The sequence below is a fragment of the Phoca vitulina genome, unplaced genomic scaffold (assembly GCF_004348235.1).
Source record: "Phoca vitulina isolate PV1807 unplaced genomic scaffold, GSC_HSeal_1.0 scaffold50, whole genome shotgun sequence".
Classification (NCBI taxonomy): Eukaryota; Metazoa; Chordata; class Mammalia; order Carnivora; family Phocidae; genus Phoca; species Phoca vitulina.
Window position 1 is genome coordinate 10,669,606 of NW_022589753.1, and position 25,625 is coordinate 10,695,230.

The following is a 25,625-nucleotide window of genomic DNA, read 5'->3' on the forward strand; positions in this document are numbered from 1 at the left end:
GCTGAACATGATGCTACATTGTACCGACTACGTGAAGTCACCAGACTGAGAGCCTAGAGATTAATGGTCAAGGCCCTGCACAACTTCCTGGTGGCTGCCTCTGCCGCCAAGGCTAGCTAAACGGGGTTCCCCAGGAAGAGGGAACCAAGTGAGGCTCAAACACAGAGCCCTGTCCTCCAAGGACCCCTCCTCCTTCAGGCTAGGGGCATGACTACACCTTTCCTAGGAGCTCGGCACACACTGCAAGTACTCCGGTACTTTCCAGGCATCCCTGAAGTGTTCCTGGGACTAGTAGGGTACTCAATTCCAAGATAATTTGAGTCCTCAAAACAGCCCTGCCCTAGTGCCCAAATACCCACCCACCCCCAACCAAAAAAAAAAAAAAAATCCTGTGAAGGGAGTATCAGCTCCAGGTTTGAGAAGCTAATTTGTCCCAAGATCCCAGCTGGCAGAGGAGAGAGAGAGAGGCTGACTTGGACCCAGGACATCTGAGTCCCCGGCCACTGGCATTCCAACTGCATCATGCAGCCTTGATCCTGGCTAAAGACAAGCCCGCCCCGTAAGAAAGGCTTTCCCTGCTGTGAACGCAGACACACGAGCCTTGTCTCTAAACCAGCACGTCATGCTTTCCCCGGCACAGCGTCTCCCACCCTCCTCACTCACACTGCCGTCTTGGTCATCTGCCTAACAACTGCTTTATGTACTTAGGTCTCAACTGCCCTTTTTAAAAAGGAAAACTTTGTCTCTACAAAAAAGGACAGGCAGAATTTGCCATTAATGAAGACGTCCGTAAAAATAAATTCAAGACAAAACATGAGACTAAAACTTCGCCACCTGTTACCGTTTGCTGAGGGCTGTGAGCCTGAGTCTGGCTCTGCTTGTTAAAAAGGAAAATCGGAGGGATTCAGGGCACACCAACACCAACATGAGACTTCTTCCTTGGCCCAGGCAAGACAAAGAATCGGGGGAGCCTCGAGTCTTGGTGTGACTTACGTTTCCTAATGCATGCCGAGTGGCACCAAAGAGCCCAGAAGCGGCTCTGGCTCAGAGGGCCTCCCAGGGAAGTCTTCCCCATCACTGATGACCTAACTCTCCTTACCCAGCTTCAGACACCTTTTTTTATGAATGGGACTGTCACTGGCAGGGAACAGGAACTCCAAGTCAGACTGCTGGATAAAGGGGACACACAGGTAACAACTATGCTCAGGGGTGTAGGCAAGGACTCAGGTCCTCTGTCCTCCTGCCCACCCACATGGTCACCCTCATCCTAGGCCGACACCCTGGTGTCCACGGGGTGCTTCGCATTCACCTTCCCGCTCTAGTGAGCAAGAGTCCTGACCTTGGAGCCAACTGGACCATTCCAGAGCTAGTCTCTGGCTGGAGGGCTTAGGTCAGAGCTATCTCAGTGAATCCCTGGGAGCTCGGATGACCCTGATGGGCTTAGATCAGTCCACACCCATCTCTGGAGCTGGGGTGGAATCAGTTCAACACAAACCAGAAACCAACCCAAACCCAATCCCACACCACACTCAGGAAGGTGGGAGGCGGACGCTGAGGTCCCTGCACCTTTCAAAGGAAGGCAAGCTCGTGCAGAATGTAAAACAGAAGAAGGTGTGGTTGCTGCAAGGCAGGGAGCCAATCGCTGAAAATCTCCTGACTGCCGGTCTCCCGAAGCTCCAAGGCTGGGCGCCTGCAGACTGAAATGCCCTGGGGAGTTCTATGAGGTCCCTCCCCCACCCCCAGGGCTTCTGACGCAGTTGGTCGGGCGCCCAGCTGATTCCTCTGTGCCTCCAAGACCGAGAAGCCCTGTTTTAAAGACACACACGAGAATGTGGCCTACAGCCTGAGCCCTCACGTGAGTAATACCCTTGCTGCCTGGGGCTTCCTAGGTAAGACCATTTGTTTTCCCCATTCAACAAACACCGGTTGGACAGCCTAAGAACCCCCACCCCACACTCAGAGAGGCGGCCTGTGTGTAGAAACCAATTTTTTGTTTGTTTGTTTATCTCTACACCCAATGTGGGGCTCAAACTCAAAACCCTGAGATCAAGAATCACATGCTCCATGGACTCAGCCAACCAGGCGCCACCCCCCTTTTTTTTAAGTAATGGCCACACCCAATGTGGGGCTCGAACTCATGACCCTGAGATCAACAGCTGGACACTCCACTGACTGAGCCAGCTAGGTGCCCCTTAGAAACCGATTTCACACATGCAAGCGAATGCCCAAGCATCCCCTGGGGTCACGGTGGGGGACAACGAGGAGACCGTGGGCCCCCCAGGTGGGGCTCTGTCTGCCCCCCCTCCAAGGAAGAAATGCACAAACCTTGTCCTCTGGCACGCGTCCGGGTCTGCTCCCTCTCCTCTGCCTGGGGCCTGGCTCCCCAGAACAGCGGTGGGGACGGCAGGCCGCGCACTCCACTTACCGCGGAGCAGCCCCGGGAACCCCAGGAGCAAGTCCTTCCGGTGGGGGGTGGCCCACCTGCCGCGCTCAGGCGTGGCTCCGCGGGGGCCCCGGCGGTCCGTCCCCACCGAAGCCCTGGGTCCGCCGCCGCCCTGCCCTTAAGGCCTTCCCCACACCGGCCCCACGTGCAGCCGGCAGGTGCCCTGGCCCCAGGCCCAGCCAGGAGGCAGACGCAGCCTCCACCGCGCCCAGCTGACCATCCCTGAGAAGAACTTGGACGCTTTTGAGGCCACAGTGGGCCCACAGGCCTCACAGAGGAAATTCTGTGAAAGCGCCCCCGAGTCAGAATTGCTTTGAGTTCTTCCAAAGCCAAAGACGGCTGTGCTCTTGAGCAAAAGACGAAGCGGGCCAAGCACATCTAGGAGCCTCCCAGAGCCCAGCCACCTTTGAGCACCCCTCTGCCACCCCCTGGTATCAGAGCTTCTGCCTGAGCCTCTCTCTGCCTCCACTAGGCAGCTTTCTAAGTAACTTCTACACCCAACATGGGGCTTGAACTCACGACCCCAAGATCAAGAGTGGCATGCTTTACCAACTGAGTCAGCCAGGTGCCCCCACCAGGCAGCTCTTTAAGCAATTTTTTCAGCCCTCATTCAAGCTGTGGACCAACTGGAAACAATAAAGCTTTCTGCAGAAGGAGGAAAAAAAAAAAAATTAAGTGGGATTTTGCTTTAAGATGGGGAGGAAAATGCCCTGCTGCCTCCAGCTTCCTGGGTCAACAAATCATCTCCAGAGAGTTGGTAATCCTATCAGTAAACACCTTTGGGGGTATCTACTCAGCCTCTAACCCTGCTCTCTGAGAACTCCCCTTTATGCCCCAAGAAGGAGAGCTTTTATCACAAATAGATGTTCGATTTTGGCAGATGCTTTGCATCTGTGGAAATGATTGTGTGGTTTTTGACCTTTATTAATACAGTGTGTTACACTGATTGATTTTCAGATGTTAAACCGACCTTGCATTCCTAGGAGAGATCCCACTTGGTCATGGGGTATAATCCATTTTCTACGTTGCTGGATTCAGTCTGCTAATATTTTGTTGAGAACTTTTGCATCTATATTCGCGAGGGATACCGGTCACTAGTTTGCTTAGGTCTTCGTCTGACTTGGAATCGGTCATTTCCGAAAGGAGGGCCATGGAAAGCACACACTTCTGCAGTAAGACCGAACCCCCTTGTCCCCAGGGAATTCGGAATCAGGGCACAGAGATGCTTGCAGGCAGGCAGGCAAGCCAGCTGCTAACTACACATAATGGCCAGGCAGCCGTCGCTTACCCCCAGCTGCATTTCTTCACATACCTCATATCCTTGGAGTAGATTCTCCATGGTCTAAGGGCCTCTGGTTCTAAGGCTCTCAAATGCCAAATGCCCACAGGGGCCAGGCAGATCAATAAATGAGTGAAACAGCCGGGGTACAAGAGAAACCTGAAGAGCATGGCCCTCTAAAGCAACTCAGCTTTAGCTCATCGTTTCCAGCAACAGTGTGAGCCCAGTAGTGCCTCATGTTCCAATTTTTGAAGAGAAGCTGGAAATCCAGTTCTTTCTGTGGACTGTCCTCATTTTTAATTGCTGGCAACTGATTTGGGTAAATTTTTTTGAAGAGGTAAACACCAAAACACCAAAAAGTATAAAAAAACCTGAAACATGAAAAGTCGACTTCTCACCCAAGACAGAGATTCACCGTGCTCAAATTTTTGTGTATCCTTCCATAGAATGTTAATTCCTTTCTCACACAGATGGTAGGATATCATGTGCATTTCTCTGCACCTTGGCTTTCATATGCTGGTGACATTTCCATTACCAGCTCATAAGGAACTCCTAATCCATTTTTACAACTTCGTAGGATTCCATCCGTCTTTATGTGTGTGTGGACATACTAGAACTGAACCAATCCCATTATTGATGGACATTTAGACTCCTTCCAGTCTTGGGTTATTTCAACATGTGGAGAATCACCGTTTGCGTTTATCATTTCTCTCCTGTGTGTGTCTACTGGGAGGCGAGATCCCTAGAGGTAGAATTACTAGGTGCAAAGGCATAAACATTTCTAATTCGGATAGGTACTGCCCACGGGCCTCCACGAGCATGGAATCTCACTAGCAATGCATGAGAATATTTGTTTCAGAATTTCACTGACAGTGTCATCAAAAACATTTCATGTTTGCCAGCCTCACACAGTGAAAACAGAGGAATTTCAATATTCTTTCATACTTACTGGTAGAGATTATCTTTCCATGTGTTTAAAATGCCTTTTACATTTTCTTTTCTGTGAGATGCCTGTTCATATCCTTTGCCCGTTTTTCTACTTTGTCTCTTATTTTTGGTAGGAGCTGTTTATATATTAGGGAGATTATCCCTTTATAAAATGAGCTGCACATAGATTTTTCCCAATTTATCACTTGTCTTTTTGGTCATTTGTCTTTCGAATTTGCTTAGGATTTCTTGTTTTGTTTGGATTTTTTTATTTTTTTTTTTTTTGGTTGAGTTTTCGGTTTGTTTTTGCCATTCAGAGGATTTAACTTTTTTATATATAATCAAATGTATCTTTAAGGCTTCTGGATGTTGAATGATTCTCCAATGTTTCTGCCTTATATGAATTCATTTTATACATCTAACTCGTCCTTAATCCATTTGGAATTTTGGAAATGTTCCTGGTGTACAGAATGAGGTATGGAACTCGCTTTATTTTTTCCAGATGGTTACCCAGTTGTCTCAACACGAAAACATTTTTAAACAGTTCAGGGTAAACCACACATTTCTGCCAACGCGTGGGCCACCTTCTTGAAACCTCTTGCTTTGACAGACATGAAGTTCACATCCACTGGGAAAGCAGGGAGGTGGTTGCCTGAAGAGGAGCCCGGCTCTTCTGAAAATTTGCAATGCCCTTTATATGGGCGTCCCACAAAAGAACCTTTTCCTGGGCAGCAAAGTGACCCTGGCAAGGGCTATGGGGCCTGCCTGAGTCAGCAGTCAAGGCTTTCCTTTACCCGACAGGCCATCAGCTCACCTAGCACGAGGGCGATGCCTCCAGAACACCAGCAAGGACTGAGGTCAGAATCGCTGGCAGGGTCTGTGTCCTGGCCCTCCCTCCCCCCAAGGTGTCCCCAAATGTCCCTCAAAGTTCACTGTTTGGCATCAGGACTCCCAGCAAACTTGGAATGGCCACGAGTCAGCTTTCCCGCAGATATTCTCATGCAAGCTCTCCCCTCCTTGCTGACCTGGGGGAAAGCGGGTGTCCCTGAAAGGATCCAAGGACAGCGAAACACAGTGAAGGCCAGTGCATGCTTCCATCTGTTCTTACTCCGAAATTTAAGGGCAGTCCCTAAGTCACTTGCTATTGACGCTCCTGGATGCCACCCATCAACTGAGAAACAGCACAAAAGTTGGCCCTTCTTCCAGCCAGGCCAATCACCATAGCAACGCCACCCACTGCAGTGCCCGTTGCTGGCCCTGAGGTCAGCATTCACACGGGTCCCCTCGTATCATCCACACAAACAACCCCCCCAGTGGGCAGGTGCCCTTGTTCGCTGCATTCTCATTGAGAAGGAAGCTGGGCTCAGAGAGGGTAAGCAACTAGCCCAGGGCCACAGGGCTGAGAGATGTTGGAGCCATCCAGGCAGCCTGACCTCAGAGCCTAGAAGCTCTTAGCCACAGTCCTGTGGTCTCTATTTTAGGACACTCACGATGCTGTGGCTTGATCACATGACATTCCCTTTCACCTCCCCCTGGCCCCTGCTTCAGGCCCCGAAAGGGAAAGAGGTCTGGGCGTCGCCAGCAAGCCACATATACTCGGCCTTCCGGAAACTGGTCTCCTCACCGCCTGTCTGAAAAATAACTTTCCCTCTCCCTGAGCGGACACAACAGGGCCCAGGGAGTATCTGAGCTTCCTTCATTAAAAGCGTCCCAATCAATACAGCACAGCCACGAGGATGAACAGTCTGCCACTTACATGTAGCGACAGGCACAGTGTCAGCCGGGGAAGCCGACACCCAGACGGCACCACGTGGGCCCTGTCCACCCATCCGAGGTTACACAAAGTACAGACGCCCACGACGGCCGTCTGCACGGACAGATGTCAGCGTGCTGGTAGCCCGGGGCGGGGTTTGTGAGAAGTCACTGGACCTTCCACCTAGGTGAACCTTTCTGTATGTAAATTATACCTCGATCATTTAAAATAACGTATACAAGGGGCGCCTGGGTGGCTCAGTCGGTGAAGCATCTGCCTTCAGCTCAGGGCATGATCTCCGGGTCCTGGGATCGAGCCCCGCATCGGGCTCCCTGCTCAGCAGGAAGCCTGCTTCTCCCTTTCCCACTCCCCCTGCTCATGCTTTCTCCCTCTCTCAAATAAATAAATAATCTTTTAAAAAAATCAAAAAAATAAAATACAAGTTTAGTACAAGTTTTTTACTAAAAAAATAATCTCCACAGGAAAATGCTGGCTTCTCTTGAAACAAGGTGTCCACCTATATCTTTCTTTTTTTTTTTTTAAGATTGATTTATTTATTTATTTTAGAGGAAGAGAGAGAATGTGAGAGCAGAGGGAGGGGCGGAGGGAGAGAGAGAATTCCAAGCAGGCTCAATCCCATGACCCATGAGATCACGACCTAAGCGCAAACCAAGAGTTGGATGCTCAACCAACTGAGCCACCCGGGAGCCTCTGGCCTGTATCTTTAATTCTAAAAATGTGTCCTAAAGTTGTCAAGATCCAGCTTTATTCCTTGCTCTTCTACTGCTCTCTCTCAATTCATTATGTTAGATTTCCTTGAAATTCGAATACAGGTCTGCAGTTCAGTTGTGCGTGTGTGTGTTTTCTTGGCTCTGTGAGGAATTCCAAAAAACAACCCCAAAAAACCTCACAAAACCCGGAATTATTCATCACCAAGGTGAGAAATCTGGAATTCCAGGACAGGAGCAGGAAACTCATCGGCGTGAAATGAAATGAAGGCCAACCCACCTTTGAAGACCCCTGGAAATGCTAACGATCTCTCCGTTCTTGCTGGGAATCTAAAGGCCGGGTGAGGGGCTTCCCGACGAGCAGATTCGGAGGGTCAGGCTTGCCTCGGTGGCAGGAGCTCCCTTCGAGAAAACATTTGCACCCAGACCACACGTGACCTCTGGACACCTTTATTGAGATGCTTCACAGGCCGGCGGGCACCGGGGTTCGCAGACACGTCCACCACCGCAGGCGAACCGAGCGGGCCCCCCACGATTCCCACGCAGAGCCCTTCACGGAGAGAAGGGGGTGGGGGGAGCGGGGGGGCTCCGAGTCCCGGGGCCCAGAACCCCGGGCAGGCCCAGCCCCGGCGGGAAGCTCCGGGTCCAGATGGGCGCTCGGGCCCCGCCCCGCGTGGGCCCCAAACGCGTCTGCGAACCGCGTGGCTTCCCGTGCAGCGAGGGAGGGGATTCAAAGCGGGCAGGGACAGCAGTGGGACAGGCCGACCCCGCGGCTGCGGGGGCTCACACGCGCCGGCGCCGGGGGCCGGGGGTCCGCAGGGCGGCCTGGCCGGCGGCCGCGGGGAAGTAGTCCTCCGTCCGGTACAGCGCGGGCAGCTCGAAGGGCAGGGGCGCCGGCGGCTTCTGGAACGACAGAAAGCGAGGTGCCCCGTGAGCCTCCGCAATTCCCTCGCTCTGTGACCCAGGATTCCCAGTCGTAGGAATGACTTCAGCCCGCGGGGAGTGTCGCCCCTGCGACAACGAGGCCACGGTCCTTTGGTGGCACTGCCCGGCAGGGCCAAGGCCACCCCCCCACACACACACACACGCGAGGGCGTCGGGCCACCAGCGCCGGTCCCCGTCCAGGGCGGAGCGCTGCCGGCGTGGGGACGCACAGGTCTGATAGAGACGCCCCGACGAGGCAGGTGTCCCGCACGCCCGCGTGCGTGTGCGTGTGCGTGCGTGTGCGTGAGTGTGCGTGCGCGCACACGTGAGCTCCGCGGGGGGCCCCGGAGCCGGGCACCGGGCCTGCTGCCGGGCAACTGGGGGGCGGGCTGAGCGTTCTTTCCCCGGGTCCCCATCTGTGCCGCCTCGAGTCGGTGCCATCTGAATGTGTTACTTTTTCCAAAAAAATCAAAAACCAATTTCAGAAGTGCTCACTTGTATCTGGTGCGGGTCTTTGCCGAGAAGGCTGGGAGGAAGCGATTTGCCATCAAGCAGCCCTCCCCAGGCTCCGGTTGCTGAGACCCTTTCTGGCGGAGAAACCAGTTCCACAGAGGACCATGGCAAGCAGGGCTTCTCAAACGTGGCTGCACGGTGCCCCCCACCCTCCCCTCGGGAGAGCTAGGAAACGCCTCGGAGCCCCACCGTGCGTCTGAGGACACTGATCAGGGGTGTGGCCCGGCCCCGGGGTATTTCGAAATCCCCAGATGGTTCTCATGCAGAGCCACGGCTGATCCCAATGACTACGGCCCTCTCGGAGGAGGGACACTAGGCCCTGCTGGGAGATGGGAGGTATGTGGGGCTCAGGGGTGCAGAGGGACGAGGTCCTTCTGCAGGTCTCCACTGGGCGTCCCTCTCGCCACCCTCCTCTTTTCCCCCCACTCCCTTGACTCCTCTCCCTTGACTGTCCCACCTCCTGGCCCCCTCCAGCTGAGACCCACTCTGAGTGGCCTGCAGGTGCAGGTGCCAGGGCAGGGGGGCTCCCCCAAAGCCCAGCACCTCCGTGTGCCCCGCACTGCGCTGCGTGCATAGTTGGCCTCCCCAAATACTCGTTCCCCCCAGCGACGCCCTGACCACCATCCCCGTGGTGGAGGGGGGGAAACCAAGGCTCAGCGGGGGTGCCTGACCCACGTCCCACGTCCTCCAAGCCTCCGCCCACTCCACCACCAGGTCCTGAGAGCCGGCGCCAGCCAGGGCCCATCTGCGCACAAGACGGCAGCCCCAGACAACCCGGGCTCACTGGCAGGAGAGACAAAGGAACCAACAGAACTGCTATGTGAGGGCTAATGGTGGGGAGGTGCAAGGACCTGTGGAAACTGGGGGAGGCCCAACTCCCCCTGGGGGGGCGGGTCAGGGAGGTTTCCCGGGGCTAGAGCAGGCAGGGCGGGCTTCCAGACTGAGGGAATGGCATGTCACAGTGCTGTGGCGGGGGAGGGAGGGGCACTTGGGGACTCCAGCGGCTCAGTCTGGACTGGGGCCAGGTCACTGTGTGGACAGAGATGAGGCTATAAACCAGGGCCAGATCACATGGGCTCTCAGAGGCCGTGCTTAAGAGCTTCATCCCAAGGGACCAGGGAGCCACTGAAGTCACTAATCGGGAGTATGTGTGTGGAATTAGGTGTTTTAGAAAGAGCAGAATTGAGAGGAAAGAGGGGAGCAGGGAGGAGGCTGTGGCCAGGATCCCCTAAAGGGAAGCAGCCAGGTTTAGGGCGGGCGTGCACAGATTCTCATGTCTGAGCCCCAAAGCCCTGAACTTTGCCCCACAGAAGGAAACCATCAAAGTATTTCAAGTAAGACAGAACGTGCTCAGGTGTCTGAGGACTACGTACCTCCCCGTGTCACCATCCCACAGCTGGAAAACCAGGATGAGCCATTCATCTTGGCGAAGGGCCAGCCTCATGAAAGGGCAACAGAACATTCCATCTGTCAACCCTGGGTCAGCCATTCTTGGCTCAGCCTACTTGGGGGTACTTGGGGCCCAGGCCTACCACCTGCCCCCTTTTTCTAGCACCTTCCTGGGCTGCCCCCTGCCACCATGGATGGGATGCAAGGCCTCCAATAGCTCCATGACCAGAGCACAACTGAGAAATGAGCCACAAGATACATCTCATAGCCTAAGGGATGCAATCTGTGGGTAGCCCATAGGCTTAGGATCTCTTCACCCCATTTCTCCTGAAAATTGGTCATTGTAGTAATCTAGAAAATATAACTATCAAGCAAATAATGACAGCTTGAAGACCAGTTCCCTGGTCCTAACACATGGGGATCAAAGAACATTTTGTGATCCTGAAATGATAGGTCCCTTCTCCTGACCATCAGGTCCCAGACAAGGGAAGGGGCCCATGAGGGGCCAGTGTGGCCTCATCCTGACCCCCTGTTCTTTTTGAAATAGTTCCACCATTCAAAAGGCGGTGCCTCTGAATGGGTAAGACACCCCCCAGGGACGGGGCTTCTGCTTCCTCCTTCAAGGAGAGAGACTTCCAAAAAAGGGAGAAAATCAATATAATTACAACAGAACCAAGGAGAAGTCATCCTAAGAGCCTCCTAGTGGCCCTGGACCAAACCCCCGCCAACATCTTAGAGCACGTGGGGAAATGTGGGATGGTGACTCATAGCTGGTTGGAGAGCTGAGCCTGAAGTCAGCCAGGAAGGGGTGACCTATGATGAGCCAGGGGGCTCCAAATGTGGCCTCAAGGGCACACATGCTGCTCTTAGAGAGTGGGGGGTGTGCGGTGGACACAGGCCTGTCTAGCCTCCACCGCCCTCTGGGATCGGCATCCTGATCTTGAAAGATCACTCGTGCCTGTGCCGGACCTGGCCGCCCTCACCACCTGCTATGGCTCAGGTGGGGGCTGCGGGGGGTGGGAGGCCTGACCCACCGGAGCTGTGACCCGGGGGCGTGGGGGAGGATGGTCCATGAACCTGAGGGCCACCTCTGCCACCGCAGTGCAGGGCCTGCCTGGGATTGAAGCCAACACAGGGACGCAGAGCTGGGAGACAGAGTGAGACAAAGTCCTGACGATATCATTTGAGCAGCCGAATCCATTATTGCCTGAGGCGGGAGTTACCCTGGGCCGGCTCCTGTCCATGAGCCCTGGACTTCTCTTGTTTGCTTCAGCCAAGTTGACCTGGGTTGCTGTCACTTGCAACCAGGCATCCTAAAACAATAAACCCACAGTGCAGCCACTGAGTACTTGCAAACCAGCGGCTTGAATCAGCAGGTAAGGGCTGGTGTGCAAGGCTGAAAACAGCCAGATGCCCCAGCTCCTGCTGGGAAGAACAGAGCACATCCTGGAAGCCAGGCCCCAATCACAGGCACGTCAGGACACCATGGAAACCCAGTCCTCCATACCCGTTTTCTCCTGGATTCTCCGGGCAACCTGCAAAACTGGGGTCTTCCTTGTGTCTTTGAAGTGGCAGGAGCCAGGGGACCAGGGAGCTGGAGTCCACCAGGCCTGTCCAGCTCGAAGCCCAGCCTTTGCCCATCCCCAGACAGGGCCCAAGTCTTTGGGGACAGAACAGCAAACCCAAACCCTTGGGAATCTCCGAGGGGGCTTCAGAGATCTCTACCTCCCATCCCTCCTTCTACAGATTCCCCTGGGGGTGGGGGGTGGAGCGGGCTGCCAGGTAAGCAAGGAGGGGTGTCCAGCTGCGGGCTCCCCAGCTCCCAGCCTGCAGGCAGGAATGTTCCACCGGCCTGGGACTGGTTGGGAGACGGGGCAATCTGACCCTGCAGGTGCCAGACTCTGCCGCCTCCCCTCTCTCAGAGTCTCCCTTCACTGTCCCCTCTTCCCCTCTGCCCCCAGTCCAGAGCTCGCCTGCCAGCTTACTGTGCTGGGCCTGGCCTGCTCTTCCCTGTCTACCCACATCCGCGCATCCTCACTCCCACCCTGGACACCCGAGTTCTCAAACCTGTAGCCCACACACCAGACGGATGTGCTCGGTCTGCTTCATGATGTCTAAAAAATGGAATTAATTGCAAACAGGCAACAAATCAGGAGATTTCTCATGAACACCAGACTGCCAGCTTCCCTTGGAAAATCAGACGATCTGGCAGCACTGGGCCCACAGCATCTCGTGGGCTCCGTGTGGCCGAGCTGGGGAGCAGGGGCTGCTCTCCTGGGGTTCCAGATCCCTCCCAGCCACTTCGCCATTTCGACGGCCTGCTGCTGCCAGGAGACCCCTCACGGCTGGCCTCCCTGGTCATCTGCGCCACCAGGAAGCTTTCACACAAGCCCCCACGGGGCCGCCGCAGGACTGCGTTCAGGGCGGATTTCCTAAAGTGAAGCTCACCCACCTCAGGGTCTTGGCTTTGCCCTGTGCCACCTGCCCACTTGTTTCCAGAAATCCCCACCCCCTCCTTGGAAGTCCTAGCCCGCCTCGTGTCTCCCTCTTGGGAAGCCCTAAGCACACATCCTGAACCCTGGTCCGCTCTCTGCTCGGGCCAGGGTCTGCAAACTTGCTCTGTGAAGGGCCAGACAGTAAACACGTTAGGCTTTGCAAGCCACAGGTCTCTGTCGCAATGACTCAACTCTGCCTTTGAAGGCCCACAGCAGCCACAGATAAATATGCAAACCAGCAGCTCGGCCATGTGCCAGGAAAACTTCACAGAACAGTGGCAGGCCAGATTTGGACCCCCGGCCACGGTTTGCCCCTGAATGAAATCTGTCTTCCTAAAGAGATCAGGACAAAATTCCTTCCCTGTATCTCCCATATAATGGGCGCTGGGTGATAGGTCACCAGACCCGGGCTGGAGGATTCCGCGCCAGGCCCACTGTGCTGACTGTCCCGGGCCCAAGTGCTATTTGGTTGGCTGCCCTTGGGCCATCACTCTAGCTCCAGCCCGTCCTGCCTCACCCAGCAGGCCACGCGGCAGCCCCACTCATGGGCTGGCTTCTGAGGTCCACAGGGTCAGCCCCAGAGCCTGGTCAACCCCTGGGGGACTGAGGCCCCAGGCTGACCTTGTGCAGGGGAGCTCGGGTGCCCAGAGGCCCACACTCCTCTCCTAGGTCACCAAGCACCCCCAGCTCTCTGGGGCTTGGGAGAGGCTCCCCCCACTTCAATCACTATACCTACTGTGCCCTAGGCTCAATGCAGTGTCAGTGAGCCTCCCAGCCCTCTCCAAGGTCGGGTTTTCTCTGCCCCTTGAGCCTCACCAGAGCTTAGCTGCCCCTCCCCTTGATGGGGCTGCACTTGGCAAGTGGCCTCCAAAGAGCAGAATATGAAAAGGAAAAGGAACTGCTCAGGAGGAACCTGGCGAACACTACCTGAGTCAGATGGTCAAGGTCAACACCATCAGTGCTACATCTTGTTGACAGCCTGTGCCCTGGATGTGATGAAGGCACTTCACCTCTGCGGTCTTCCTCCCCAAGCCCGTGGCCCCAGTCTAACCACGAGAGAAACATCAGATCGGCCCTAATAGAGGGGTATTGTACAAAATACCTAACCAATATTCCTCAAAGCTGTCAAGGTCATCAAAATCCAGGAAAGTCTGAGAAGCCATCCTAGACCAGAGGCGGCTAAGGAGGCGTGAACTAAACAACGCGGTTGGTATCTTGGATGCAATCCTGGAACAGAGAAGGACATTAGGGAAAAACTAGCAGAATCCGAACAAACTGTGGGGTTTAGTTACTAGCAATCCATCGAGGTTGGTCCCCCAGCTGGGACAACGCACCACAGTAAATACGGTCATAACAATGAGGGAAACCAGGTGAGGGGTACATGGGATCCCTCTGTATTATCACAGCAACCTGCCCTAATTCTAAAATTTAAAAAACATAGCTTGGGGCGGGCTGGGAGGGGAGGCGGGGAGAAAAGCAGCAGACAGAAGAAACAGCTCTATCTGCATAGACCGAGCCCCCAGCCTCTCTACAACCACAGTGACTGAGTACTGAGCACTTTCTGAGCACCCAGGTCAGGATGGGCCCTGAAGGTTCACAGCCCATCTGCTCTCAGCTGCTGAGAGAGGCAGGTATCCTTAATCCCATTTTGCAGAAGAGGAAACTGAGGGTCAGAGAGGTACTTGCCCAAGATCAGCCTGTTGGGAAATGGCAGAGCTGGATTGGAAACCAGGGCCACCCAGCCCCAGCCCCCAGCCCGGACCCAGGAAGCCCTGGGGCTGAGTGGGGCTGGGGGTGCGCTCTCAGTGCGGGGCTCGGGATGTCCCTTCGTTGCCGGCTTTCCAACCTGAGGGACATCAGGAGATCCCCCCCGCCCCACCTTTCAGCCGACTCAGAGATCGCAGACTGGTGGCCTTTGGTTAGCATCTGGCCCGCAGACATGACTGGTTTGGCTCATGTAAATTTAAACATGAGTTAGCTGCCAACATGGAAGAACTGGGGTGTTTCAAATAAATACGGAGTTCCTATTTCTCCTGAAAGGAGCGATCTGGCCACGCTGGGCCCGCGTTCCTGTGGGGTGCAGGGAGCTGGCCCCTCTACTGTGCTGCCCGCCTGCCGCCGTCCCCGCCCGGCCTGACTCACTCGTCCGCGGGACCTGCCGGGCCTTGTGGGCATCGGAGCCCACAGTGGCCCCAGGCTCAAGTCACATCACTCAGACACGGGGCTCCCGAGGAGCTGGATGGAGAAGGCGTTGCTTCCCGTCCCTGGCCCTGGGCCCCATGGGCTGGGAACCGCCAGCCTGGGGCTCCCGCCAAGCCCAGCGGCTGCCTCCCTTACCCCCTGGCTCCCCTGCGCACCAGAGCCCGGGAGGCAGGCACTGAGACCGTGGAGGACAAGGCAGGCTGGGAGAGGAGAGGGTAGGTCACATGCCCAGGGTCACCCAACTGGGAAAAGGCCGAGCTAGGAATCAAAGTGGGCTCTTGTGAGCTTTGGACCCTGTCCCCCGCCACCACCAGCCCACGGGACCTTCCCATCGGTCCCAGCCTCCCTGCTCCGTCCCGGCCCAGGGCTTTCTGCACCTCAGGCCACGCCTGGCTATTCTGCCTGCAACGTTCTGTGTCTGCTCCAGGGCCCTAAGTCTTCTAGAATGCTCTGACAGCTGTGAGCAGAGCTCCTCCCATCTCTCTGTAAGCAGCCCCTGCGTGTCCAATCCTGCCTGAAGGGCTGGACTGGCCAGCCTCACTGTGCCTGCCCGAAAGCTGTCCCCCTTCCTCTCCGAACGCTCCCACCCAGCTGGGCCACCAGCCCCAACCTCCGCCAGCCCAGGGACCGGAGCAGCTGGGGCAGGCTGCTGAGGTTCTGGTGACAGAGGAATGGGGCTGGGGGCTCCCACAGTGCGCGGCCCCTGCCCGGAAGGATCCTAGCAGCAGGGACAAGCTGGTGCAGCCTCGCTATGGGTGGATGCTGACCCCAGGCAGCAGCTCTAGAAGGTTCGTGGATCCCCAAGGATTCTGCTTTTAGCTGGAGGAAAAGCGTTAACATGGAAACTAGCAGAGGAGGAGCCCCGGGAAGTCCTGCCAAGATACGGCTACTAAATCCAAACTCACACACGGTCTGGGAGCGAAGACAGGACAGCCAGGTGGGAGGAGTCCTGTCACGGCCTCCTCCAGAACTAGACCTTCCTGGGGGCCTCAGCTCCAGACCCAGAGTCTAATCTCTCCACCCTTGACCCACACTCTGCTGTTGCAAGCCTGGCCCCTCCTCCCTCAGGGCCCCTCTTCCCTGAGTCCTGGCTCCCCCTCCAGCTGATGCTTTGCATTGGAGTCCTCCTGTCTGAACTCCGAGGGCCCTGGGCTTTGCTTCTCATCCCATGGCCACTCATGGAATTGTCTGACTGCCATGTTCTTCCATGTGTATTTTAAAATATTTTGTTTTTTTTTTTTAAAGATTTTATTTATTTGAAAGAGTGAGCGAGCAAGAGAGTGAGCACAAACAGGGGGAGAGGCAGAGGGAGGGAGAAGCAGGCTTCCCGCCGAGCAGGGAGCCCGATGCAGGGCTCGATCCCAGGACCCCGGGACCATGACCTGAGCAGAAGGCAGACGCTTAACCGACTGAGCCACCCAGGCATCCCTACGTGTGTATTTTTAATTGAGCACCTGCTATGTTCCAGAAACCCAAATCTGCACAGGTATCACAAAGCCCTTCTACAGATGAGCAAACTGAGGCTTTCAATAGTTAGGTGACTCACTGCGAGGCCCACCCACTGCCCAGACTGGACGCCCGCATCCCCCCTGTCCTCAATCCCTTCTGCTAACTCTTCCCAGATCCCTCTCCCTGTCACCGCTGTCGTCCCATTGCCCCCAGCTGAGGCTCTCGCCCTTAACCCATTCTCCACATGGCAGCCTGAGGGATTGTCCTAAGAAACAAATCTGATCCTCTGGTAAGTGCAACACTTAGAAGATAATGCGACTCTTCACCGTCGCCTACAGGCCCTGCCACCGAGGTCACCGACGGGCACTCGTCTGGCCAAACCCAGACCACAGCTGTGTCCCGCTTGGCCTCCACTGGGCTGAGGGTCTTTACTAGTATTGTTGCTTCTGTTCAGTCGTTTGCATCCTCCTGTTTTTGAATGAAATGCCACTTCTCTTGAAAAGATGGATCTCCAGCTTCTTGTTTAAAAAACCCAGAGTTCTGGTGCACGGAGTGGTGATGACGAGCTGGCGCTGAGTTCTGGCCAGCCCCTTTCAGAGGGGACCTGTGCTCTCACCTCAGCCACCTGCCTGGCCCTTAGAGCTGGGGTTTGCGACCCCAGAACCCTATGATCCAGCCTGACTCTAAACACAGTCTGTCACCTCCCAGTACGCATAACCCTCCAGCCTGGAAATCTGTTCCTGGACTTCCCCAGGGTCTGTCCTGACTTGGACCCTTGCACCTGCTCGTCCCCCTCAAGGCTTTGCCACTGGGGTCTTCTCCTGCTGGTGTCTTCCTTCTGGCCCTCCTAAGGGACCCCCAATTTCCCTGCCCCGCTGCACCACAAAGGTGCGTATCCTGTCTACCTCTTTCCTCAGTCTCCCCACCAGGCTGAGCTCCATGGGGATGGGACCTGTGTCAGTCTTCAGGGCCACAGCCCCAGGGAGGCGAGACTCAGGCGAGAAGTGAATGAACTTGAATGTGCTCAACAGCCGAGGCAGAGCAGGAAGGGCCGGCCTCTTGCCAAGTCAGGGCTCAGAAGCCCGAGACCAATGGTGACGAGCATCATCTCCAGATGGGGACACCTGAAGGGGCTCGAGGCTGGCATCCCTGCCCTGCCAGGTCCATGCCCCGCTATTGGAGACACCAGTCCTGTTAAAAATAAAACAGACTCAAAGCAATGTGCTGGCCTGGAGGGGAGCCTGGGGCGGGAAACGGTTGTCTACGAAAGTTCTGGAGAAATCCCAGCCAGGCCAGAAGTTAGTGACTAGGATGGTGCGTTGGTGTTGAGAACAGTGCCGTCGTGCTGTAAGATGACAGTGAAGGAAAGTGATTCAGGGGCCGACCAGAACTCTGTATTGCCTTTACGAGCTTTCTGTAAGTCTACAATCATCCAAAAGAGAAACGTCATTGAAAAACAAATAAATAAACAAAGTGCGCACACAGCAGCATCTGCAAAGGATTGAGCGAACGACACAGACAAGAGCTATTAAATAATAACACGCGGGCACCTGGGCGGCTCAGACGGTTGAGTGTCTGCCTTCAGCTCAGGTCATGATCCCAGGGTCCTGGGATCGAGTCCCGCATCGGGCTCCCTGCTCCTTGGGAGCCTGCTTCTCCCTCTGCTTCTCTCTCTCTCTCTCTCTCTCTCTGTCTCTCATGAATAAATAAATAAACTCTTAAAAAAAAAAAATAACACGCATGTCGTGACAATAACAGCCGCCAAACGTTGCGTTACTTGAAATCACGGCTCACGACGACCCCGTGCAGAGGTTCTAACTGTAAATCCCGCTACGCAGATGTGGGGACTGAGACTCAGCAGGCTCAGGACCTCACTCGGGGTGTGACACTTGCAGGTGACAGACAGGGCCGGCCCATGGGTGTGCCCCCCTCCCCGTGCAGTCCCACGGGCCCTGCTCTCCCTCAATGCTCTGCTGTCACGACCTGGAAATTCTTAATAAGCTCTAACAAAGGGGCCCTGCGAATTCTGCAGCCCGTCCTAGGGTCTCTGGGCTCCCAGGGTAGGTGTTCACGCCTCAGAAGGGTCATTCCCGGGTGGCTCCATGGGGAGCGTGGGGCCAGCACCCTTGGCCGAGGAAACATCACGGGGCAAAGGGTAGCCGCAGGAGCAGTGGTGAATTAGAGGGGGGCCATCAGTGGATGGATTCGGGTGGAGCCAGGACTGACCCACTCTCGACACAGAGCAAGGAAAGGAAGTTGCTTTCCCAGCCCAGAGCATCAAACCAGCCACCCCCTCCCAGGGGTCTGCTCAGTTCAGCAACCGCCTTGTCAGATTCTCCGCGGCCCGACAGGAGGCACGCTTATGCCCAGAGTCCAGCCAGTGGTGGTCCACCTCCAGACGAGTGTCCGTGGCCTCTATCAACAGCTGGCCAAGGTCCCCAGCTGGCTACTGTCATGTGCGAGCCGTACGGTTCTCGCTCTGATGCTGGTTATCAATAGAATCCTTGGAGGTTTTGTTGGCTGGCCTCAAACGTGGTTGGCTCCACAAAAGAATGTTGAAAATAGCACCAGTTAGCTCTGGGAAGCAGAAAGCAAACACAGACTCGATCAACCATTCTGTCAGGGTCCCTAACGTGGATAGCGGTTCTCCATCAAATAAACAAGCCATTAGGGCAAGAAGAGGGGCGTCCACCAGAACCAGCAGGTGTTGGGAAGCCGCCTCCATGCCTGCCCCATGTCCCTGCCCAGCGTGGAGAAAGACTCTTGTCCCCGGGCTGAGCAGCCACCTCCTGACAGCTGACGGACCCTGCCTCAGAGCCATGGCCCAGACTGTCCCGTCCCAGGCATCCAGGCAGCCTTGGGAGCCTCCTCTCAATCCACCCTTTCTTCAGACCCAGCTGTCCTCAGAGCTCCGGTCTGGGCTTACAAACCTCGGCCAGGCCTGCCTCCTCCGAGCAGGCGGCCTGGGCTGCGGCCACCGCATCGATGCCATCCCCAAAGCCCTGGCACTCGCCTCGGGAAGCCCTTTTCCAGGAGCTCGCCCCCCGTGCTGTCCCGGTCTGATTAAGACATTTTATCCACTGGGCCCCCTGAGAGTGACAAGGGATGATTTTCAAGGTCTGGAAAATAACATCTGAGAGTGAGAGAAAGAAAGAGGCCTCGATGGGGTGCCTGGGTGGCTCAGTTGGTTAAGCGACTGCCTTCGGCTCAGGTCATGATCCTGGAGTCCCGGGATCGAGTCCCACATCGGGCTCCCTGCTCGGCGGGGAGTCTGCTTCTCTCTCTGACCCTCCCCCCCCTCATGCTCTCTCTATCTCATTCTCTCTCTCAAATAAATAAATAAAATCTTTAAAAAAAAAAAAGAAAGAAAGAGGCCTCGAGATGGGCAGAGCAGGAGATAACCGGAGACAGGGAAGGAGACACAGACAAAGAGAGGGAGAGCCGGAGAGGGACAGAGACACACCCGAGAAAGAGAGAGAAGATGCGGAAACAAGATAGGGGAGACTGACAAAAAGTAGAAATAGATGGAACGCAGGAGGGGAAGTGGGGGAAATGGAGAGAGAGGGATGACACGAAGAAGTAAGACAGAAGAGGAGAGGGAAGGATGGGGGCCAGGAAGGGGGTGGCTCAGGCAGGTTGGGGACAAGGACCCGGAGGGGAGGAGATGGGGACGAGAGTACATTCAGGACCTCTCCAGACCCCAGCCAGGTCACTGCGTCAGAGGCCATGAGAAAACACTGGCCAGCCACCAGCCCCCACCTGCCAGCCCCACCCCTTTGTCAAAGAAATAATATTCCCAAAGGACAGAGGCCGTCTCAGAAGACAGGTTCGTCTTTGTGGAAGGGACTCCATCTCATCTTAGAGGCAACACTTTGCTCGTTTCCCATGTGGTTCAGGACTCCTGAAAACCCTGGTCTAAACCCTGCATCTCGGAGCCCAGCCAGTGGGGCCCAGCCCTCTGGCTGCAAGGAGAGAAGGGCGGGGGATGGAAAGATCCTGAGCTCGTTCCCTCTCTCACACCCACCCCAGACACCCAGCCCGGGGGCAGCCCCACCCCACCTGCCAGGACCTCGTCTGTCTGTCTGTCTGTCCAGGGCTGGCCATATCCCTGTGCCTGGTGCACTTTGATGCTGAATCAATTCGCACTCAGTCATCGACCTGGCGCCCCTCTGCCTCCCTGGGTGGCCTCATTCAGCCTCGGGGCCAAAGCCGCTGCCACATGCTGGACACCTCCAGACCTGAACCCCACACTCACATCTCCAACTGGGGCTCCACCTGCAAACACATCCACACCGACTCTTGAGTCACACGGCAACTTGGATGAATCTCCAGGGAATGATGCTGAGCAAGGAAAGCCAATCCTGAAAGGTTACCCAGTGTAGGATTCCATTTATAGAACATTTTTGAAATAGCAAAATTTGAGAAACGGAGGGCAGATTAGTGGCTGCTGGGAATGGAGCAGGGGTGAAGGTGGTCGTAAAAGGATAGCCAGAGATCCCTGTAATGTTGGAGATGCTCAGCGTCTTACAGAACCGATACAACTGTAGAGAACAACTGTTTCAATGTTAATACCTGGCCGGGATACTGTACTACTTTTGCAAAATGTTACCACTGGGGGAAAATGGGCCAAGTGTACAAGGGATTTCTCTGTATTATTTCTTAACTGTGTGTGAATCTACAATTTTCTCCATAAGGAATTTCAATTAAACACCATGCTCCCCGCCCACACACACACAGAATGGACCCTGTGTCCACAGCCCCACACTGCTCCACCCTGGTCCAGGCCATCAGCATCTCTCCCTGGACCATCCCAGGGGCTCAGAACTCCTAGCTTCCACTTGGACCCACAGGCCAGACGCAGACCATCTTGAATCCCATAGAGCTGAGTCCCAGCCCTGGGCCCAGGTCTGCTCCCTCCGCTCCCTCCACCTTCCCCTCCCTGCTCCGCGGGCTGCCTGCTCAGGTCTCACTGCTCCTGCAGCTGCCCAAGACACCTGCACACCCCCTTGCCCACCTCCTCCAGTGCATCCCCTTCTCAGGGAGGCCTTCCCTGACCACCTCCTGCCCTCATCCAACTCCCTGCATGCTTCTTCTTTGCTTTTCTCTGTCCCCTGGGGCACCAGACTGTCAGCTGCTGGAGGGCAGGAATATTTTCTGTCCTCCTTGGGTTCTGAGGATCTGAAAGACCGAACAGCTCATACACGTGGGTGGCTAAGTATTTGCTGAATGAACGAATGAAGAAACGAATGTAGAATGAACAGAAGAAGAGAGGGGAGGTCCGTGGAGATTTGGCATCAAAGGAGTTAAGTCTGGCCCAGGGGCTGGGGAAGGAGGGGGTGAAGGGCTGGGGTCTGGAGCAGCCCAGGAGGACTTACAGGGGAATGCGGGGGAGGAAGAGGCCACTGTGTGCCTCAGCACAGAGGGGGGGTGGGCGGGGCCAGCTCCAGGAGCAAAAGCCCAGGGCACAGAGAACACCCTGCAGGCTGGCCACATGCCCACACCCCCAACACACACCCCAACACTCTTTCAAGAAAACCAGACACAGGGTTTGGGTGGAGGCTGAGCTCACTTTCTGGGGCCTCCTGAGGATCTAGGGGCCAAGTCTAAGGGGCTTCCTACCTAATCTGCCCATTTCCTCCAAAGTGGCTCACTGCTCGGGGAATGAGGATGTGCGTGAAGGCGGGGGTCGTGGGGGCCTGGGGGTCACCGAGGGCCTTGGATTTGCTCTGACATGCTCTCCAATGCCCCACATGGAGCTGCCAGTGCTGAGAGCCGGTCCCTTCATCCAGCACAGGAAACCGTCCCACTCCCACATCCCTCGGACAGCAGTGGTTCCCCTGCCTAGCTGTGCAATCTTGGCCAAGTTACTTACCCTCTCTGTGCCTCCGTTTCCTCACCTGGTAACAGGGCTAATGATAGTTCCTACTTTGCAGGGTGTTATGCCCATATAACTGCAGATTGCTTAGAAAGCGCTAAGTGCCCGATGGTTGCCGACTAATTTCATTACTATTACGGCCCCCTGAATTCATATTCTTTTTAAATACCGTCAGTAGCTCAGAAAGAGCCCAAGCGTACAATTTCATAACATTGCACTTTTAGTATTAAATGCATTCAGTTTCAAAACATGAACATTTAAACTAAACCACAGTTGTGGGAACCCGCGCTGGTACTGCTTTGATTTTTAATAACAAGGGGCCTCAAAAATTGTAAGTGTGGGGACATCCCCCAGCCACTAAAAGGCATGGCTCATCTATCAATCAAGGCAGCCGGCTCGCAGTAGATACTCGATAAACACCTGCTGATCAGTGACAAGTTACGGGAGGCACAAACACTGGCAGCCAGCCCCAGCAGCAGCCCCTGGCCTGTGGCTTCCCACTTCTCTCACACCAACGACTAATGCCAGCTGAGCCACTCCTGCCCACCCGCCCCCTGCCCCCCCCCGACACCCACTCCTCGGGGTATCGCCTGAGGCCTCTGCAGCCAGGTCCAAGCCAGCTAAGAGCTGCCGGTCACAGGAGGGGAAGAGGGGGTGCCGGGGCCACAGTGCTGAGACCCCCAACCCAGGCCCCAGTGGGCACCTCCCCACCAGTGCTCAGCAACATCCAGGCCTGGAAACAGCCCCTCCCTGCTCCGGCTCCTCACTACATTTAAAAGCCAGCATTACCCCCTTCCGACTGAGGTTCCCAGGTTAATTATTAGGACTCTCCAAGTAACGGGAACTTTGGCCTTGACTTTAGGTCTGGCAGCAAGACCAGGAGCGATGGTATCAGCCGGAACAGGTACCTGGATGAATTTACTGCTTAATGAGACGTGGTTTATTTTCCCAGAAGAAAGCTGACCATGAACAGAGCCAAGTTCAAGAGCTTCCCAGGCCCCTCAGGCAACAAAGGGATCGCACTTCCTCCAGAAGCCCCAGCCCCAGCCTCAGGCATCACGCAGTACCTGCGCTGACGCTGACGAAGGGCTCACCTGCACGCGTCACATCCCTCGGAGCCAGGACGGCTGATGGCAGCTGCGACCCAGCGCCAAGCCAGTCCTCCCCCTCCCATGGCAGCCACTGCCCTGACCTCCCTCTCCTTCTCTGTCACGTGTCGGGGGCATGCAGCCCTCTTCAGATTTAGCTGCTAATAGCACCCGCCCGGGAGCTGTACTTTCTGGGGAGACCTGAGCCTAGGCGGGGACCCGGTTTCATCATCCCGTCACCCTTTGGTGCTCAGTTCACAGCTGGTATTACTAGTGGCTCCCACGTACCACGTGTCACTGCAGGACTCCCTCCTACGGTGCGCTCACGGCCCCAAGGACACCAGGGCTCTGAGAGGGGCGGTGGGTGTCCACGGCGGAGCCCAGCCGGTGCACATAGGACCACATTCAGACCTGGGGGCCCCTCCACTCCACCCCTCTTTCTATCTGAGGAGGGAGGGGTCCTGGTGAGGGGAGTAAGAGGGAAGGGGGCCAGGGAGCACGGTGAGGCTTCGTGTGGTGCGTGTGACACGAGGAGACAGAAGCCCAGAGACACATGGAGAGAGGCAGAGACGGGCAGATGAACGCTTCAGAGATGGGGATCCAGATGGACACAGCCTGACAGGGGCTGACCTCCCCACGTGGTGGCCAGCTTGGCCCCTAATGTGTTGACAGTGGTGGGGACTCAGAGGCAGACCCCAGATGCCCCCGGTGCCTGTCCCCCAATGACCCAGCCTCACCTGGGACATGTCCTCGGTCAGCGGTGCGCTGCAGTCCTGGCATGAGCAGGGGGGAGTCCGGCCCAGGGGCGACAGTGGCTCGGGGAAGAGGAGGTTGCCCCATTCAACTCCCACTGGTGGGATGGGCGGCAGCTCTGCACCAGCTCTTGGGGGTGCAGGTGGAACCCCCAGTCGCTCAAAAGGAAGTTTCTACAAAACGGATCCCAGCAGCCCACACTCAGAGCAGCTGCGGGGTGCTGGCCCCGTGCTGAGTGCCGCACACACGAATCCCGGTCCCCGGAGGCAGTGTGCGGCCCCACAGGTGCTCTGGAGCCAGGCGGCTGGGGGCATCTGGGCTGCTTCTCTTCCCTCCTCTGGCTGGTTGCGGGCAAGCGGCTCGACCTCTCCCTGCCTCGGTTGCTCTTTTATAAAATGGGCCAGTGATGGCTGCCCACCTCACTACAACAAGCAGGAACTGAGGCCCGAGTTCAGTCCGGGGCACCCAGCACAGCGCCTGCCATGCAGGATGTCCTCACCTGGCTCCCCCACCTAGTGATTTATGAGCCTCAGCACCCAAACAGTGCTCATGTCCGAGCAGGTGCCCGACAGGAGTTTGCCAAGTAAAGAGGGAATCCTGCACGCTGCAACCCTCAACCCGATTCCATGAGGTTTGAGCACTGCTCCCCCATTTCATAGAGGGGAAAGGTGAGACCCTGTTCCTAGGCCACGGAGCTGGTGAGCAACTCTGCCAAGGCACAAACCCAGGGCTGTTGGGCTCTAGAACCCACGCTTTCATGTTTTTAAACTCCTATTTTGGGGGGCGCCAGGGTGGCTCAATTGGTTAAGTGTCTGCCTTTGGCTCCGGTCATGATCCCAGGGTCCTGGGAATCGGGCTCCCTGCTCAGTGGGGAGGCGGCTTCTCCCTCTGCCTCTGCCCCTCCCCCCAGCTCATGCTCTTGTGCCCTCTCTTGCTCTATCTCAAATAAATAAATAAATAATCTTAAAAAAAATAAACTCCTTATTTTGGAAATTTTCCATATTTACCGGAAACACAAGAAAACAAAGAGGGGACAATGATGAGCCCCACATACGACCGTCCGGTTCTGAGAACCGTCATTCATCTGGGTCAGCGATTCCTAACCCAGGGCGATTTTGCCTCCAGGGACTTTTGCAATTTCTGGACTTTTATGATGGTCATAAATGGAGGCATCTGTTGGGCAGAGCCCAGGGACGCTGCTAACATCATACGATGTGCAGGACAGCCCCGCAGCAGAGAACGATCTGGCCCCAAGTGTCAGTAGTGCCAAGGCTGTGGGGCCCTGGTCTGAACCATGCTTTCAGCTACCCCCCTCCGAGTACCACAGGGGTTTGGTCTACACTTGGGGGTGGGGGGGGCAGTGCATTATAACATGGGAACAGGGAGAGCAGAATCTATGAAGGGTGACCTTGAGGGGGACACTCCCACTCCCTCAGTAAACAGGCATTGACCCCACACCTGGCCAGGCTCCATAGGAGGCCTGGGAGCCAATAGGTCTCCTCAGATTTCTTTGAGCCTCAGATTTCTTTTCAAAATCAATCGATTTCACATAAAAATCTGCATTCCCAACCTCTCTTTTTTAAAAGAAGGCCAACGGGGCGCCTGGGTGGCTCAGATTGTTAAGCATCTGCCTTCGGCTCAGGTCTTGATTCCAGGGTCCTGGGATCGAGCCCCATGTCCGGCTCCTGGCTCAGCGGGGAGCCTTGCTCTCTCTCTCTCTCTCTCTCTCTCTGTATCTGTGTCTCAAATGAATAAATAAAATCTTAAAAAAAATAAAATAAAATAAAATAAAAGAAGGCCAACGTCA

At 55.7% G+C, this 25,625-nt stretch overlaps 1 protein-coding gene across 3 annotated transcripts in view; it reads right to left on the bottom strand.

The window, feature by feature from the left end:
* Positions 1 to 7,564: 7,564 nt before the first annotated feature.
* Positions 7,565 to 25,625, bottom strand: part of BCAS4 (breast carcinoma amplified sequence 4) — a 54,966-nt gene continuing 36,905 nt past the window's right edge. For 2 of the 3 annotated variants that reach the window (XM_032387752.1, XM_032387750.1), the window contains one exon: positions 7,565 to 8,033. In XM_032387752.1, the coding sequence (XP_032243643.1) occupies positions 7,914 to 8,033 (120 nt within the window). In that variant the 3' untranslated portion in view covers positions 7,565 to 7,913. Of the gene's footprint in view, positions 8,034 to 17,891; positions 18,680 to 25,625 lie in introns of those variants that run through there. The other variant, XM_032387751.1, reaches the window with a different exon arrangement.